This window comes from Azolla caroliniana, unplaced genomic scaffold (assembly GCF_043228905.1).
Source record: "Azolla caroliniana isolate FFs.n. ecotype wild unplaced genomic scaffold, voAzoCaro1.0.p SCAF_21, whole genome shotgun sequence".
Taxonomy (NCBI): domain Eukaryota; kingdom Viridiplantae; phylum Streptophyta; class Polypodiopsida; order Salviniales; family Salviniaceae; genus Azolla; species Azolla caroliniana.
The window spans coordinates 351,968-370,366 of record NW_028230456.1 but is presented as its reverse complement, the minus strand read 5'-3'; the positions used below and the strand labels follow the sequence as shown (position 1 = coordinate 370,366).

The 18,399-nt window shown below is 38.5% G+C and overlaps 2 protein-coding genes across 4 annotated transcripts; both read left to right on the top strand.

The window, feature by feature from the left end:
- The first annotated feature begins 732 nt into the window (after positions 1–732).
- Positions 733–9,755, top strand: LOC147850134 (autophagy 2). 3 transcript variants are annotated; one of them, XM_087336679.1, is made up of 15 exons: positions 733–950; positions 1,442–2,502; positions 3,176–3,324; positions 3,417–3,640; positions 3,719–6,035; positions 6,144–6,853; positions 6,927–7,039; positions 7,131–7,347; positions 7,441–7,554; positions 7,647–7,754; positions 7,839–7,974; positions 8,468–8,572; positions 8,727–8,920; positions 9,012–9,208; positions 9,350–9,755. In XM_087336679.1, exons 1-15 carry the CDS (start codon positions 777–779, stop codon positions 9,429–9,431), a joined length of 5,901 nt encoding a protein of 1,966 aa, XP_087192805.1. In that variant the 5' UTR covers positions 733–776; the 3' UTR covers positions 9,432–9,755. The 3 variants fall into 3 exon arrangements, with proteins under 3 accessions (XP_087192805.1, XP_087192803.1, XP_087192804.1); XM_087336677.1 differs by having other exon boundaries at positions 3,719–6,853; XM_087336678.1 differs by lacking the exon at positions 8,468–8,572 and having other exon boundaries at positions 734–950; positions 3,719–6,853.
- Positions 9,756–12,892: 3,137 nt separating this feature from the next.
- LOC147850133 (phosphoribosylamine--glycine ligase-like) lies at positions 12,893–17,474 on the top strand. The gene is made up of 4 exons (XM_087336568.1): positions 12,893–13,175; positions 14,423–14,790; positions 15,412–15,942; positions 16,710–17,474. The coding sequence occupies exons 1-4, from the start codon at positions 12,908–12,910 to the stop codon at positions 17,118–17,120; spliced, it is 1,578 nt and encodes a 525-aa protein (XP_087192694.1). The 5' UTR covers positions 12,893–12,907; the 3' UTR covers positions 17,121–17,474.
- The last annotated feature ends 925 nt before the right edge of the window (positions 17,475–18,399 follow it).

Here is an 18,399-nt window from a genome sequence, read left to right as displayed (position 1 = left end):
TATTTCATTTCAACCTTCTTTTGGGTTACAAATTACAATTGAAAAACCCTGCACCCAGCATGAGTGGGAAGAAGTGTTTTGTAGGGATTGTTTCCCCCGAAGATCATGATAAGCCCTGAATTAGAGTAGTGCACGAGGATGTTGGACCTAATGCCTTCGCGGGGTTCATTGGATCTCATTACATACATAGTTGGATCGAAGCACACTCTCATTGCATTGTAATCCACTCGCATTACTTCCATATGTAATGTAATAACTCCAATCAAATAAGAATAAATTTTGGTGGGGGGGTAAAACCTGTAAGCATAAAAAGGAGGGGTGTTTATTATGTAGCATTTTATTCATCCTCAAATATCTATAGACTACAGTATATGAGATATCTATCTATGACTGTCGTCGTTTCTATAATTCTCATTCTATTCTCTGTTTCTGTTTCTGTTTCTGTTCTGTAAATACACCCCCCCCCTCTTCCGTTTAAAAGCTCAATTATTGCTGTGCTTTGCGTTCTAATATATATATATATATAAAATATAGAAGAAACCTGGTTTTCCCTTTTTCTTGTCTCTAAGAAAGATTGCAATCCCCCCCTCCTCCTCTGTCTCTCCTCTGGAAAGCTTCTTCCTCTCCCTTCGCTGGGGAATTCCGTTCTGGGTCTAAACAAAAAGCACCCATGATGGATCTTGATGTGGGCTGAGCAGGCGGGCACAGAACGGGGCAGAGAAAGCGGAGGATAGAATCAAGTGAAAAAGCAAAAGCAGAAGGGGGAACAGGAGGAGATGATGATGTTCACGCAATGGGCGACCAGGCGTCTCTTCAAGTTCTTGCTGAAGAAGCGCCTAGGGAGGTACTTGAGAGGGGAACTGGACCTGGAGCAGCTGGACGTGCAGCTCGCCTTCGGCCTCGCCCAACTCAATGATGTCGCACTTGATGTCGACCACATCAATACTCAGGTGGGTCATTCATTGCCTTTCTCTCTCTCTCTCTCTCTCATCAGATCTCCTTGTGTCTCCTTTCATTATGAATCTGAATATTTTATTCATTCATTTTCTTTATTCTTATTATTATCAATTTCTTTGATTAATCAGTTTCCTCCCCCTGTCTTATATAATATATATAGAAATTGAAGGAAGCATTTGTGGATTTGATTTGATTTTATGTTATTGTGTTCTTCATCTGTCTAATCTTCCCTTTATAGGCTTTTGGATTTTCATTAGAAATTGAAAGAAGAACCCCTGTATTTTTCTGACTTTCTTTTTGGTGTTTCAATTAAATAAATAAATACATCTAGCACCTTCATAGCTGTCGAATTATTATAAGCAATTGAAGGGAGGAGCCATGCCCTTGATATTATGTTTTAATTCTTCTCGTTCTTAGGGTTATCATCAGAAATTTGTAATTTTGTTCTCGATTAATTTGTCTAACTCTCCCTTCCCCTTTGCAGCTTTCTGATTTATCTTTTGAATTAAAAGAAGGATCTTTGGGGAGTGTAACCCTGAAATTGCAATGGAATGTTCCCCCCAGAATCGATATTGAATTGGATGGAGTTGAACTCGTCTTTGCTCCTCGGAAATCTGCCAAGAAATGTGATTTCGAGAAGAAGAAAACAGTGAATCTTAACGAGGGTCTGTTTGAATCGCAGAACATTGGATCACTTGAGAGCGAGTGGGGAGGAGTAGGATATGGTGGAGCTAACACTTACTTGCCCGTACAAGAAGGAGTGAGAGTGGTTGCGAATTTGGTGGAAAGCTTGCTTCTTGGCATGCACGTAAGTGTTCGGAATGCAATAGTTGCATTTGAAGGGTCCACTGAAATCGGGCAATCCAAGCATGATATGCTTGTTCTCCGAATTGGATGTGGTGAATATAGCATAAATTACTCCTCAGATCATGAAAGCACTCAGAATGGGAAAGATCCATTTTCTAGTGGTACCTCATTACTTCTGACAAATTCCATTAGTTTTGAGAAAATGTCTCTTGAGCTTCTGGATGTTGTTGATGATGAGAATGATAGCTCTATTTCAATAGCTGGAAGTAGAAGGGTCTTTGGACAACCGGTTTCTATATTGCAGAATGATGAGGATTTGTCAGGATTCATAAAGCTGAGTGTTCCCTGGAAGAATGGTTGCTTGGACATTTTAAAATTGGATGCTGATGTAAGTATCTCGAATATTAATTTACAATTCACTGGGGACCAAATTCAGCAGCTTATGGGTTTGGTCAGTTCCTATGGAGAGTGTGATAGTGATGCCAATAAGGCAACTTGTCAAGGTTATGATGGAAGTGGATGCAGTCAGAGTAAGGATTGTTTATCTGTAATAAAAGAATATGACAATGGTATGTCTGCCAAGGAAGCACCTGCTTATGATCCAGCCATGCTTCAGAGCAAAATTTCTAGGTCAAGTATTCTCCCTGAGGCAAAATTGATATCTGATTGGGTGCATTGGATAGATCCAGACAAGTTCAGAGATGAAGAAGCCATGTCTGAAGCTGACTTTGCTGCAAGGTAAAATCTCAAATCTTCTACCTCCATTGATTTAAAGTTGTGAACAAAGACATTCTCCCATTTTATATGAACTCGAATCGTTAGAGAGTATAGATTGCATTCAAATAATTTAGGAGTGTAAACTCGAAATATACTACTTTGAGATTAAAACAGGAGATCCTCACATTCTGGCTTACATAGGTTGGGAAACTCCACTATCTTTTATTAGGTCGGGACTTAACTATTCTATGATGTGGGAAAATACAGAGAGCTTTAAATTAGCTACATCTATACTTGTTACTTTCTCAAGCTTATGATTTTCTCAAGGAAAAGGATTGGTCACAAGTCAAAATCCTTGGCGTATGTCTCTTGTGCTAGACTTTGCCGTCAATCTTGAGAGGAGATACTATGATATACTGCATATCTAAGAATGCATTTGTAATAGAAATAGCTAAATTCATGCATTAATTCGTTTCATATAGCATATACATACCTGTGCTGGTTCCTTTAAACACTATTTGGTTATGGCTGTAAATTCCCTTGTGGGAGGTGTTGTTTTCTCTATCTAAAAGCATCCTTCGGAGCTTTATTTCATTCTCATCCTCTTGAATCTTGGTGTCTTAGAGACTGATGAATTTTCTATACGCTTGACTTCATGCCGTTGTCGTATTTTTATGGCTTTGTCTAAGTACAGCACCGAAGAATTTTTCGATTGTTTCGATGGCACAAGGAGCACACAGGCAAGTCTCACTGGAAGTGGACTATGGACGTGGACATGCTCAGCATTCAATGCAATCACAGCGGCATCCAGTCTTGCTTCTGGTTCAATTTTAATACCACAGGGTACATAAGCTAAGTTGGTTATTAGAATTATATGCTGAATTGTTTGAGAGGTAGTTTGTTATTGAATATTCATCTCTTTCTGCATGAAATAGACGCAGCTAGACAGGTGGAGTATGATTTCAAGATTAAGGCAAGAGGGATATCTATTATTTTGAAAGAAGGGACCACCAAGGAGGAAAGAGGGATCGCCAATCCTGGCACTAAGGATAGAAAATCCTTAGTGTCTTGGCTCTCTGAATCTGTAACTGTACATGCTGATTATTCGAGGCATGATCACATTGAGGCAGTCTTTTCAGATATTGGTATTTCTATACAGGTAAATGTCAGCATTATAGGGCATTTTCAGGCTATTGTATCTGTTGTAGCAATACATGATCAAACCCTATTCTTTCAGGTTTCTCAGAAGCGATTGTTGTTTGAACTAACAGCAAACCAAATTGAAGCATTTGAGATAAAGTATCAACATCAAGATATTGGTCTGTGTGACGCTGTATTGATAAGCTCATCTGGACAATCACTGCAGGCGCTGACAGAGAAATCACTACCAATATATCCTGTTTCCCTCTGCAATAATAGGAACCTGGCAAATGCTAGTGCTATGACAAAAAAATGTTTCTTGAGATTTTCAAATCAAATTCCAGCCATCCAATGCCGTATAGAGCATGAATTCTCTTGTCCTGCAAGAGATAAGATAGGTGGCATGGTCCAGAACACCAACATTAGAATTCATTCTCAACCATTGATAGTATGGATCGATGCTTCATTGATCAACAAATTACAGAAACTGTCTGCTGTTATTGGTCATGGTCATAATAACGTAAAGACAAATGCTAGTCCTACTGAAGTTGTATTGACAAGGAGTAGTGTACAGCTGGACATACATATACCAAGTTTACGTCTTCTAGCTACAGCTCCTCACTCTCCAGTATCACAGTTGTTGAAAAACCACATCCTGTGTGTTGATATATCAAACTCTATAGACAGTATGCATGTGCCATTATTCAAGCTCAAACTTCCAGATAGTGTGCTCAATCAAAGTGACCCTGCCTGTGTTTGCTCTGTTAATCTGGCTTTCAGACACAGCACGTTTTATATTGTTTCACCCTCAGTAAGTCTTGAAGGCTCTGTAAAACAGGCTGACCTAAGTTTTAAGGCCCAAGATTTTCTAAACGTTTCATTGGATTCTTCTAAATTAGCTACTGTGGAGATGCTGTGTCGATCCAAAACATCTGGAGGGGCAAGGCTTGCCGAACAAGCCTGGATTGGTGTTACAGAGCAGCAGAAAGGAGGGATGGGAGGCAGAAAAACAAACCCTGAATTCGCAGCAGCAACTGCTACAGAGGCAGTCAATGCCAAAAATGAGAGGATACGTGAAGACATCAGAAAATTTTCATCGACACATGTGCACGTTGTTATCCCCTGTTTAAAAGTTGAACTTCGTGAGTTGCAAGCATACTTTTTAAGTGAGTTTTTCAATGCATTTACAGAGGCTATAAAATTCAAGGCACCTGAATCTAGCAAAACTTCCCAGAAGGATTATGATCAAATATCAATAGCAATTGATGTTCTAGAGGTGGAAATCATGGTTCAATCTCGAGTAATTGGGCCAAATACAGGGTCTGTATCTTCAGAGATGAAAAGCAACAGTCCATGGAGCAACTTCATGATTGATCTTACCAGATTTCAGCTGCTGCATGTTATGCACATAGGAATGATTCAGAATGCCAACTATTTCTGGCTGCACCATGAAAGTGCCTCTATCAAGGGTTCACTACTAGAAGAAAATACCAGAGAACTTCCGCTTTTGACATGCCATAATGATGTACTTGGGCGGGGTGATGGAGGAGGAGGAAATGCATTGGCTACAAGGTCTGCAGGTTTAGAAGTATCAACCATAGCTTGGTCTGGTGGTGAACATGCAGAAGACATGTTAATAACGGTTACTATTCGAGGCTGCACATTTATTGCACATGGAGGCCGGTTAGATTGGTTGTCTGCATTAATTGATTTTTTTAGTCAACCTGCAGATCAGGAGCTGTCTTATGATGTTGTGAACGAGAAATTTTGTTCAAGAATGCCAGCAACAGAACTTTGGAAGGTTCAAGTAGCTGTATATGAGCCAGAAGTTGCACCTTCTGCTGGTGAAAACTGTGTCTTGTTTTCTCTAGATTTGCATGATGCAGCGTTATGCTACGAGCCTGGTAAAGAAGCTGTATCTGCAGCTAAACTTAGAGCAAGGACAGAAGATCCATCTGCTGAAATGGATATGTTTTCTCCTGTTGCATGTGCTATAGCTGCCGCAGCTGTGCGTGTTTCAAGTAATGCTATATCAAATACTATCAACAAAGATTATGAAATTTGGCTGAGAGATGTTGCCCTTCTCCTGGCTGATACAACATTCAGAAAAAACAGATCTTTAGATTACACACCTGAATCTCTGCAGCATGCGGGTTATGTAAAGGTGGCTGGAGAGGCTGTCATGGAAGCTGTTGTGCATATAAACAGTGAAGAGGGTCTTAAGTGGGAGGTGGAGTGTGCAAATAATCAACTGCGACTTGATACATGCCATGACACTACTGCTGCATTGGGTAGACTTATTGCCCAGTTGCAACAATTATTTGCACCAGAGGTGGGGCATATTTCTACAGGAAAAAAGTGCGAGCATGATACAGAGGATGGGGTTGACTGGGAGTCCTTTGAAAATCAAACAGGTAGTGATAGAATTCAGAGTAAAGGTTCTTTCAGTGAAAAGAAAGTAGCTTTTGAAGGGATTTCAGATGATGCCGTTGCATTTGCTGATGATACTCCTTTGCATGCAGCTGTTAGCTTAGGTGATTGTGTGAACCTGGCAAATAGAAGAGAAGAAACTTTTGAGATGCTTGGGAAGGTAGAATTTAGTAGTGATGATGGAGCAGATGAGAGCCTATGCAGCTCTTTGGATCACTCATCTCGAGATGGTGGAGAAATGAAGGATTATTGGACACCTACATCACAAAAGAATGAGGCACCATCATTTATTGAGGACTATTATGTTGCAAAGAAGTCATCTCCTTTGTCTTCCCCAAGTTTTAGCTGGAAGGGCTCACACAACTCCCAACATTGTGCAGATGATTTTGACATGGTGATTGCAGTTGAGGGGAGTGGAGGTTGGTATGATGGCCATAGTTTCAAGGTTCTAGAGAATCATGTGCCAATTGAGAGTGAGAAATACCGGTCCACGAACCAAAGGGGAAGCCTGTCTCATAGCTCAAGGAAGAGACGTGATTTGCCATCCAAATATCCACAGTCGGTAGGTAGAGTGGTTTTGCAAGATTTGAATCTTAGATGGAGGTTATATGGGGGATCTGATTGGGTTATTAGCCAAGCTCGTGAAGGTAGGCAAGTGGGGGTATGTTTGGAAGTGATTTGCAGTGGTTTAGATCTCCAATATGATGCATTCCCTGAAACTGGAGATGTTGCATCGAGGATGATTTTGAGCATTCGAGATGTTCGTATTTATGACTGCAGTAAGGATGCGCCATGGAAAAAGGTATTTCTACATTTTCAGTATTCTCATATTCAAGAGATTTCTGGACTTACTAATCGAGGATTTGATTGTGAAGGTTTTGGGATACTACCGTTCTAAATCCTTCCCGCGCGAGTCATCTGCTAAAGCACTAAAGCTAGAGCTGGAGTCTGTGAGGCCAGAGCCTACAGTTCCATTAGAAGAGTACCGGTAAGATTGTGCAACTTAAGAATCGTTGTATGCTATTAATTTTAACGATAAATATTTTCTCATCTGATTGCTAAATTTTTATTCCATTCAGGTTGTCTTTGCAGCTATTACCAATACTCTTGCACCTTGATCAACGACATCTTGACTTTCTTACAAATTTCTTCTCAGCTTCTCCTTCAATGTCACCACAACAGCTACATTTAGGTTATGAGGAGATTTTCTCTCCGCATCTAGCTGGTTTGGATGGTTTGGTCTTTGATGAAAAGATGCCCGAGGCTGCTGAAGAACCACTGCTTCCTTTCTTTCAGGTAACTGCGTTATAGCATCTTACTAATAAGAAGTGTGTACTTCTTGTCTCCTCATGATTCTCAGTCTTATGCATGGAAATGCTTGTCTTTCAGATGTGTGAGCTGCAACCTTTTAGTATCAGGGTTGATTATGTTCCTCGACGTGTAGATATTGGAGCACTTCGAGGAGGAAATTATGCTGAATTATTTAATTTAGTCTCATGGAAGGTAGAATGAACCCCAACATTATTATTATTGATTTGTCTGTGTTGAAGAGGATGGTATTAATAAGATAAATGATTGGATTTTAACCAATGTAGGGAATTGAACTTGATTTGAAGCATGTTAGAGCTTTAGGAGTACATGGCTGGGGAACACTCTCTGGTGTAATTGTAGGAGAGTGGCTGGAAGATATATCCCGAAACCAGGTAAGGCTTCAGCTTTGATCATCTCTATATAAATCATTAGATACATTAAACAACCTGACACTGTTCTGGCTTTTTGTGATGTAGATCCATAAACTTCTTAAAGGGCTTGGTCCTATACGACCTTTATTTGCCATGGGATCTGGTGCAGCTAAACTTGTTGTTCTGCCAGCGGAACACTATAAAAGAGATCGGCGCAGTCTGCTGCGAGGAATGAGAAAAGGTTTGAATTTTTTTTGGTTCACCTTTTTTGCACGTATATTATGACAACCAAAGCTGCTAGTCTTGTTTGAAGGATAATCTAGCTATATCTTTTTTGTGATTTTTATAAACTCGAGATTTGCATGTTTTTTCATGTGTAATGTTTTGCCAACCATGAAGAACAGAAATATACTAAAACTTAATGTGAAGAAAACCAGCCTCTGCTTCTTTCTCATTTTTCTTGACCATCCATATTACCAAAATTTTGTTAGTTCCATGAAACAACTTTTTATTGGTTCAATTTTGTTATTTGTCTTGAAGTGGCACTATTTGGATGATTAGTTACAGGTGATACAGCATTCTGTGAAGCATCTCATCTGAGACCAAGAAAATTAATAAAAAAATAGCATCCCCTGGTGATTTCTCAATTTGTTTTGGCTGTCCATGTGACTATCGGTCAGATATCACATGAAACAGGTTTTTATTGTTTCTATTTTTTGAATAACTGTGCACAGGTGCAATAGCATTCCTGCGAAGTATCTCACTTGAGCCAAGAAAGTCTAATAAAAGAACATCTTTTCATTCTTTCTCATACATTTTAGCTGTCCATATGACTTTAGGTCAGTTAGTTACATGGAACAACTTTTTATTTTTCTATTATTTTTTTCACCATGAGTCACAATTGTCTGTTGCATTTGTGGTTTGGATCTCTTCAGCCATTGCAGATGGCTGTATTTAAAAACAATTTTATTTTTGGGTGCTTATGAATCGCAGGTGCTATGGCATTCCTACGAAGCATCTCTCTTGAGGCAGTAGGACTTGGAGTGCAAATAGCAGCTGGGGCTCATGAGTTTCTACGCCAAACAGAGTCAGCTCTCGGGTCTGTGGGTCTTTCAAACTCTGTAGAAAAAGTGGAGACGCCAGCAAAGCTGAGCCAACCAGGAGACGTACGGGAAGGCCTTAAGCAGGTTTTTCCTATAAAATAAAACATGTTTGAAGCCTTGATTCAAGTAGTTACAATCTTGACTGGATCTTTAATATTATAATTTTTATTTTCAGGCATGTGAAAGCCTTACTCGTGGATTAGAAAGGACTGCATCCTCGTTGATAGGTAATCCAGTGAAGGTATACCAGAGGGGGGCGGGTACTAGCACAGCTGTTGCGAGTGCCTTGAGAGCTGCTCCTGCAGCAGCAGTTGCACCAGCAGCAGCAGCTGTTGGGGCTGTACATTGTGCTCTTCTTGGGGTACAAAACAGGTAATCTTATTTGATTTAAGCTATATGCTTTTTTGGGGAGTGTGGGGCTTTGACTATGATTTATGCTTTCTCTTGGGCTGTGGTTTTAAGTGTGCTTTTTCTTGGGTGATGCTTTAAGTTATGTATACTTTTTCTTGACAGTCTTGACCCAGAACACAAGAGAGAATCAGAAGAGAAGCATTCTGGTCCACCTCCTGAATCGGATCCCGAGATGTTTCTATAACTGAATGAATTCATTCACCCTTGACCATCTAGAGAAATTTATCTTGTAAAGCCTTGTACAGTTATCTGGCTCAGCAAGACAAAAACTTCCTTGCCTTCCAAAGCAGGGATGTGTGTATAGCCCTTCCCTATATGGCACAGCATGGTTGTACAATATATGTATGTAGTAGAATAGGATCATGCTTAGGCCATATAGGGTATGGGAGTTTTTGGGCGGAACTTTATCCCTTTGTATTTCAGTGATATAAAGCCAGTAGAATTCGTCTGGCTTCATTCTTTAGATTCTTGTTATAAATGGATAAATACCAGCAAGTAAATTCATTTTTCCTTGGTCTTATAGGCTATTTTGGCATCTTAAATACCAGCAAGTAAATTCATTTTTCCTTGATCTTATAGGCTATCTTTTTAATTGAGTACTGCTTCAAGAGAATGAATACACACACACACACACACACACCTTGTATATAAATGTCAGAAGGTAAGATATTAAGGGGGACTAAAATTCTTCTGGTACTCTATGTGTTGCTGTTACTCGATCTATCGATGACTCATCGAATCAAGGCATCAAACACACACACACACACATACACACCTTGTATATAAATGTCAGAAGGTAAGATATTAAGGGGGACTAAAATTCTTCTGGTACTCTATGTGTTGCTGTTACTCGATCTATCGATGACTCATCGAATCGAGGCATCAAACACACACACACACACATACACACCTTGTATATAAATGTCAGAAGGTAAGATATTAAGGGGGACTAAAATTCTTCTGGTACTCTATGTGTTGCTGTTACTCGATCTATCGATGGCTCATCGAATCGAGGCATCAAACACACACACACACACACACACACACACACACACACACATACACACCTTGTATATAAATGTCAGAAGGTAAGGTATTAAGGGGGAGTAAAATTCTTCTGGTACTCTATATGTTGCTGTTACTCGATCTATCGATGACTCATCGAATCGAGGCATCAAATGGAGCAGTGGTCAACAGATTTCATAACAGTTTTGATATACAATACATATATTATATTGACATTGAGATAATCTATCTACCAAGAAGGTAGATCATTGATACTTCTGATCGTTAGTTAGACAAGGAATTTTATTGAGAGTATTTTGCGAAGCTCAAAGACCTTTCGGTCTAGACTAGTATGGTCAACCCTTCGACAAATATTCTTGTCAATATACATGTACTTATGATGCCATTATCTATGTTTTTGAAATTGATAAAATCAGAAGTAATACACATCTAACAATCAACCATAGTTGTGTGCTCCATATAAACTCGGAAGCAAATAATCATACCTTGTGATTATATTACTTAGTACAAATTAATCCCTTCTTTAGCATACACCAAAATACTATATGATTGTATATTTGTAATGACAAAGGAGATTGAACTTCAATATACCATTAACTTTTGTTAACAATGCTTAAAGAATGTGAAGAACCTTACAAGAATATCAATTTATAAGAAGTCTACATTATGAAATGAAAATATATGAGAACAACTTGGTTTGATGTTCATGGTTGCTTTGAAGCACATAGTTTCAATGCATTCATGATTGCTTGCAAGAACAAAGCATTACAACAAGTTGTATTCAAAAGAAGTGGAGCAAGCCAAGGGGTATATGTTGAAAAATGGCCACAAAGGATGAAAGCCTTACATCTTGGAAAATTTGTCGGAATGACTCAAAATTCCTTGTGCATATGATGCACTTTTATGCCATTAAAGTTCCATAAAAAAAACCCAACAAAAATCTAGTTAGAACACAACGCCTCATCCTAAAACATAAAATATTGCATACACTACACATTATGATGCCTCACCTCTTATCCTCAAATGTATTGATATAATAGAGATAAATGTAGAAGAGACTAGACTAGAATGTGCACATCATAACAAAAACATAAAAAACATTTATGAAGAAAACTCAACTATTTGGTAAAAATGTAGTTTTGTTTATTAAACTACTAGATTTTCATCCTTGATATATGTATTTGGAATTACAAGAAACTTTGCAAATCAATAGAGGACTTCTTTACAGTGGCATGCTATGCCTATTTCCATGAAATTCCACATGAACACCTACTGTTGTCATGTAAACGCGTGTGTGTTCTAGTACTTGGACTCTGGAGGATGTGATGTTGGGAGACAACGGGTAGCCCTTGTGTATCCCCGTTTTGAGTAACATCTCTTTCGACGGAATTCGATACGAGGAATCCTAGTTTGTGCAAACCTTGGTTCAAGAATATTCCTAATTAGAGGAAAGCTTCTACTTCGAAGAAATGTTTGCTTTGAGGAAACCCTGGTTTGAGAAAACCTTGGTTCAAGGAATTCTTTCTCTTTGTCAAGTTTATAATAACAATCGTGGAATTCTCTTTTGGCTATACCAATGATCTCTTGAAGAATAAACTCTACGCGATTGTGAAGGATCCTCTCCTCTATCGCCTGCTTGATGTTCATCGCTTGCTCTATTTTGGAGTAGAGCTTGAAGGTTAGTCCAACTCTTTCTTTTCCCCTCTCATTGAATGCTAAGGACAAGACCAACCCTTCCTTTCTTTGAGTGTCTCAAGTGCTATATTTAATTGAGGGCCTAACTTCGTCGTCCTTCCTCACTTTTTTCTTTACAAACAAAACATCATAGTTTTGGCACGCGACTTCTACCAAGCCAGTCTTCTCCGCCACAGGGTCTTTCCACGGCCTCGTCCACTTTGTCCTTTTGGAGCTTCCCCTTTGTAAGACTCCCTAAGGATAGATGACCATAACTCATGCTCTTTATCGCCCTTGGGCTAGCATCTCTTTACCTATTCGACATCCCCCCTTAACGTGCGTTGTGGAGTAATGGATTGTAAATAAACAACATTTTGATGCGAGCCTCTTGGAATTCTACATAATCCTTGATCTGGTGGTTCGGGTCAATCACTCCACATACACCTTATTACGAAGGTGGTCAACCGATCTTGAGGAGAGGAAGTTCACGATTACTCATCATCACCTAGGCTATTTCCAGGTCTCACGCCATCTTCATTACCTCATCAATTGTCGTGCCTCTTGCTGGTTCGTCCAACTCATTCCAATGACCTTCATGTCATAATGCCTTCTTTTGCTTCAGGAGGTTTCATCATCCCATTGTCGTCATTTGTCAAAGCGATTGTATGCCCTTTTTATGGTAGCCCAATCCCAGGTAAGCCCATTAAAGTTCTTCTCTGTAGGAGGGTAAATTCCATACATACATTACGTTACAGAATACATACATACATTACATTACAGAATACATACATTACAGAAAACAGTAGCGGCCTCTCATTGAAAACAGAATACATACATACATACATTACACAGCTCCAGGCCTCTCTCCTCCTCTTTTCTTTTCTTGATAAGCGGGGACCAGAGAAGATAAATTACATATTGGAAAGCCCTTCAGAAGAGAAGAAACGCTGAGGAACGACGATGTCTTCTTCTCTTTCATTTCTTCCCAACCCCATGTCTTCCTCAATCTCCCATTCGTCTTCTTCTTCCTTCACTACCACCACAACTACCTTTTTCAGTGAAAAGCTTTCCCTTCCAAAGCTTAGCAAGAGTAGCTTCACTACCCCATTGTTGACTTCACGGAGAATTTTTTCTATCGATCTTCACTATACAAGGTCGACGCAGAGGAGACCTTTTGTTGTGAGCTTATTGTCATCATCATCACCATCTAAAACAAAAGACATAACAGGTTAGTTTCTATATCATTTACTATGTCATTGTTGGAAATAGGTCCTGAAATGTATTTTCTCATACTTCCTGAAATGTACACAAGTTTGAAGGATGAAATTTAAATATCTTATATATAATGGTATAGCTGAATTAGTTTCATGAATGTTAACTCATGCTGGAGAAATAGCTCATGAATAATTGAGGAGCATTTATTACATTGGCTGTAGGAGAAACTTAGTTAAAGGTTTAGGCTTTCAGGTTTTGGGTTGAGTCATCAACTTCTGTTCGCAAGCGTTGTGATGGTAAAGGTTCATGCCGTTATATATGACATACAAAAACCAAGTATCACAGCATGAAACATGCAACCTCAATCATAAAGACCCTATAAAAACATAGAGGGGACAACAGCCATAACTATGTAATGAAGAAGTGATAAATAATTAGCTATTGTTTTAGTTACGTATTTTTTAGTGGGTGGATTTTAAAGATATATATTATTTTTTACATGGAGTGAAATATGGGAATGCTCCAAAATTTTAACTTGGGCAGAAAGTGGAACATGGGGTTTTGTGTATTCATGTTGGAGCCTTTAGTGACAATACACTGCGTAGTATTGCATCAAATTTTAAACACATGGAGTATTGTGGTCTTGAATGCAGAAAGAGTCCCCACGAGTCACATCACCAAGAAAACACATATGTCTACATTGACAAACAACAAGAAGTTTACAAGAAGACACCATTGCCTCTTCGTTTATGTAGTTATTATCAATATACGTATATTTGTGGCTCTATTTGGACTTTCTTTAAACTAGCTATCGATAGATTGTCTTCTTGTTGACTAGGGCAAAGGCACACACCAAGATGTCATGCAAACTGTACCACCTCACTTACTAAAACTCGAGCTGTGTTTTTCAAAATTTTGAACTTACCAGTCTCAAAAAGGTTTGAAGTATTAATCGAGGGGAAAATGCTATGTAAATATATAGTTTGCTACATTTTACTATTTCCCCGGAATGTTTTATATTTTCTCTTAATTTCTTAATACTAATAATGGATTGTTTCATGGGCATTAGTGTCCTCAAGAAATGATGGTCAAATGATATAGTGAATTAGTTGATAATGATTGTTATGTATAGAGATCTATGTCCTCAGAGTTACAGCTGATTAGTGAGAAACGTGTGAATAAATGAATTTGCTAAAATCTGATTCTGAATACATGTTCTTGATGTCATAACCGTCTGGCTATTTTTGGCCTGCTCTACAGGGGTCATTGTGTTGGTCATTGGAGGAGGAGGAAGGGAACATGCTCTTTGTTATGGTTTGCAGCGATCTTCTACATGTGATGGAGTCTTTTGTGCTCCTGGTAACCCGGGAATCTCTGCATCGGGTGATGCTACCTGCATTCCAGATTTAGACACCAGTAACAGTGCAGCTGTTATATCATTCTGCCAAAAGTGGAATGTTGGCCTTGTGGTGGTTGGTCCTGAAGTGCCTCTAGTTGCAGGTCTTGTAGACGATCTTCAAGCAGCAGGAATATATGCATTTGGCCCTTCAGCTAAGGCAGCAGCCTTGGAAGGATCAAAAGATTTTATGAAGAATTTGTGTATGAAATATGGTATCCCAACAGCTAAGGTTGGTTGTGATTTATCATGGTAACCTTGTAATTTCTCTCAATAAATAGTTTCCAAATATATAACCTTGGTTTTATTACTTTTCTGGCTTACGATTTGTGGAAAGCAACAAAGGTTACCCTTTTCCTTGATTTTTATAACCCATGACATGCCCCTTATGAACTAACTGAATATGTCACTAGTAATCTGCAAATGATCCATTTATTGGAATAGTGCTGTATATTGTTACCAAATCCATGGTCAATAGAACTGGGTCTATCAAAAGCGCGAGGAATGATACTTGTTTGACTAATATAGCAGCAACTAGATAGACGAACTCAATGTTCTTTTAATGAGTGTTCCAATGTTCGTTTATATTTTAGTCAGATATTAAGGCCATGGATCCTCTCAGGATCAGACTGAACATTGTTTTCTTCAATTCTCATATAGATGTCCATATCTAACACTGCTTTCCAAATGTTTATTTGAAGGCATCTATAGCAATTTGAAGAAAATGGATGGGTATTTCTTGATGGTATTTTACGTTATGTACGATTATATTCAAACTTTAACTAGAGCCTGTTAATTGCATGGTTCTGAATAACTTAATAATATCTCATACGCTTCATTTCATTGGCTGCAGTATAAATCATTCAGTGATGCAGCAGAAGCTAAGCATTATATTGAAGAGGTAGGAACACCCATTGTAGTTAAAGCTGATGGTTTGGCTGCTGGGAAAGGTGTTATTATTGCGGATACATTGGAAGAGGCATTTAATGCTGTAGATTCCATGCTTGTGGATAAGATTTTTGGGAGTGCTGGAGGGCTTGTAATAATAGAAGAATTTTTGGATGGAGAAGAAGTATCCTTTTTTGCATTAGTGGATGGTGAGCATGCGGTTCCTTTGGCTTCGGCACAAGATCATAAACGTGTTGGAGACGGGGATGTAGGACCAAACACAGGAGGAATGGGAGCATATTCTCCAGCTCCTCTTCTCACTCCAGAACTTGAAGCGGAAGTTATGGATTCTATTATTATGCCTACTGTTAAGGGAATGTCAGCAGAGGGATGTAAATTTGTAGGGGTGTTATATGCAGGGCTTATAATTGATAAGCAAACTGGAATACCGAAGCTTCTTGAGTACAATGTCCGCTTTGGAGATCCAGAATGTCAGGTAAATTATTATGGCTTCTCTTATCTGCTTTAAACAGTGCCTGTTGTGATGTATAGATCCATAAGCCAATACAGGGTTTTTTATATCTTGGTATGATGAGATGAAACTTATATGAATTGCTCTTCCATCCTCCATGGCTGTGATTTCTGAAATGCATGGACGCCATAGTAGGCTTTAACTAATGAGATCATTTTAGACAAGATACATTGAAGACCTTATTCTATTTTCATGCACTCTCGCTTTGTCTTCTTGTGTAGACGACTTTCATACCTACACATGTGCCCAATATTTGTAAACAAGATACTATTAAGACCTCATTCTGTGTTCATGCACTCTCACAGAGGCTTCTTTTGAAGAGGATTTTCATAACTAAACATGCGTCTAATTACCAAATGAAGAGGAATGAGCTAGATTTATAACAGAACTGTGATCTCCATGCAGTATTAATGATAAAAATTGCATATATCATTTAATAGATTGTAGTGTAGTTCTGTTGATATAGTGGCAAGTAATCATAAAGCTGATGTTAGAGATACAAAAATAGTTGTGTTTTTTTTAATATTAGCTTTTATAGAATTATTTGATGTTTCTGTAAAATAGTGACCTGTTTTAAGCAAAAGCATTTAGACATGTTTAATTGTGGTTTACAATTCACTTATGCTCTTTCCACCTTATATGTTATTTTGTAATCATTAAAACATTTACCAATAACAGACAACAGTCTGCAAAACATTGTCTTTTCTTGATATTTTAGATTCCTTTTGCAGGTTTTAATTCCTCGGTTGCAGTCAGATCTTGCAAGTGCACTTCTTGCAGCATGCAAAGGTGAACTCAAGGGATTATCGTTTTCTTGGTCTGATGAGGTGGCTTTGGTGGTGGTGCTAGCAAGCAGTGGATACCCCGGAAAATACAAGAAAGGCACTTTGATTCGAAATCTAGATGAGGCAGCAACTGCAGCACCTAAAGTGAAGATTTTTCATGCAGGAACAGATTTGGATTCCCATGGAAATGTGATTGCATCTGGAGGAAGAGTTCTAGGTGTTGTGGCACTGGGAAAAGAGATTGCTCAAGCTCAAGAACGAGCTTATGTGGCTGTTGATACAATAAATTGGCCTGATGGTTTTTGTAGACGTGATATAGGTTGGAGGGCAATTGCTTCCTTAAAGGAGACTAAGTAAGGGTACAATAATAAAGGGAATCGTTTTTGTTCCTACCATTGATTCCTTTTGTAGTTGTAGACTATCTCTAGGAATTGAAATGCCAGTGATTTCACCACAGAACAGGATAAATTTTAAATATGACCAACCTTTGATTCCTTTGGTTGTCATAGAATATATGACCAGAAGTTGGGATGTCTGATTTTACTCAAAACATTGCTGATAATGTATGATTCTTTCAATAAAAAATCAAGAACGCTGCATGGAATGCAACAGAAACTGTAGACAGAATCATAAGCCTTTTTGTACAGAAAAGGGAAACGAAAATCTCTATTTTCGAAGTTTCTTTCATATAATAAAAAGAATTTAAAGACCCACCAGTTAAGTTCGTTACTTGAGGATGTAATGTACTATTGAATTAGAATTAGAATTGTACTATTGTAATGTACAATTCAATGTACTATTGAATTGGATGGTAGGAGAAGATAGTGTGCAAAATTATACACTCAGCTTGTAGTCTTGGTGTGGATATGGGCGTTTTGGAGCAATCTTGTAGTCTTGGGGTGGCTATGGGAAGTTTTGGGGCAATTATCACAATGTCATCAAGAGTTCTATGCTGCATGCAGATGCAGAATAGACCTTTGTAATATAAATTATTTCTCTTTGGAATCAATAGCAGAAGTGGATTTTTTCCATTGTTTTCTTTTGTACATATGATTAAACCTGTTTGCTTCCTGAACTGGACGAGAATACAATGCTTTGATCAAGGAAAATTTGCGCAAAATGTGTAAGTATGTATGTATGTACTTTATATGGTTAAACCTGTATGTTTTCTGAACTGGAATTGTGGGTAAAATGTATAAGCATGAACATACGGGTTTTCTTGGGCAGAATAGTTTGAATATGGCAAGATGGAACCATGGTTAGAGACCCCACACAAGAAATGACTAATGGAAGAGAATATGTTTAGTGTTGTAGCTACTCATGAGTGAACTTTGAGAATATAGTATCTATACCCCGCTACTGTTTTCAATGAATGAGAGAGAGAGATGGATGAAGTAGGGTTCAAATTTTTGGTTATCTATAGATGTGCCCCCCTCTTTGTTGCTACGAGTTAAGAAACAAACGACATACATCCTCCTCCTTGAGATACTAAGGCCACGGATTCATTTTCTGAAGAAATGGTTTACAAATTTAGATCAATACATTAGATGAGAATCGAACCAGGACTGTACAGTGACAGGGTACAATTCTACTGAAAGTTAAGGCTATTTTGTTAGTTTTTTCAAAACTTGGGGTT

What these genes read in the sequence shown, in the direction of transcription:
- LOC147850133 (XM_087336568.1), top strand. Translation starts at nt 12,908, where the DNA reads ATGTCTTCTTCTCTTTCATTTCTTCCCAACCCCATGTCTTCCTCAATC. An exon ending in TAAAACAAAAGACATAACAG is followed by an intron (nt 13,176 to 14,422) that starts GTTAGTTTCTAT and finishes CCTGCTCTACAG; the next exon opens with GGGTCATTGTGTTGGTCATT. An exon ending in TTGGAGATCCAGAATGTCAG is followed by an intron (nt 15,943 to 16,709) that starts GTAAATTATTAT and finishes TTCCTTTTGCAG; the next exon opens with GTTTTAATTCCTCGGTTGCA.
- LOC147850134 (XM_087336677.1), top strand. Translation starts at nt 777, where the DNA reads ATGATGATGTTCACGCAATGGGCGACCAGGCGTCTCTTCAAGTTCTTG. An exon ending in TTCAATTTTAATACCACAGG is followed by an intron (nt 3,325 to 3,416) that starts GTACATAAGCTA and finishes TGCATGAAATAG; the next exon opens with ACGCAGCTAGACAGGTGGAG. An exon ending in AGCTGTCCATATGACTTTAG is followed by an intron (nt 8,573 to 8,726) that starts GTCAGTTAGTTA and finishes TATGAATCGCAG; the next exon opens with GTGCTATGGCATTCCTACGA.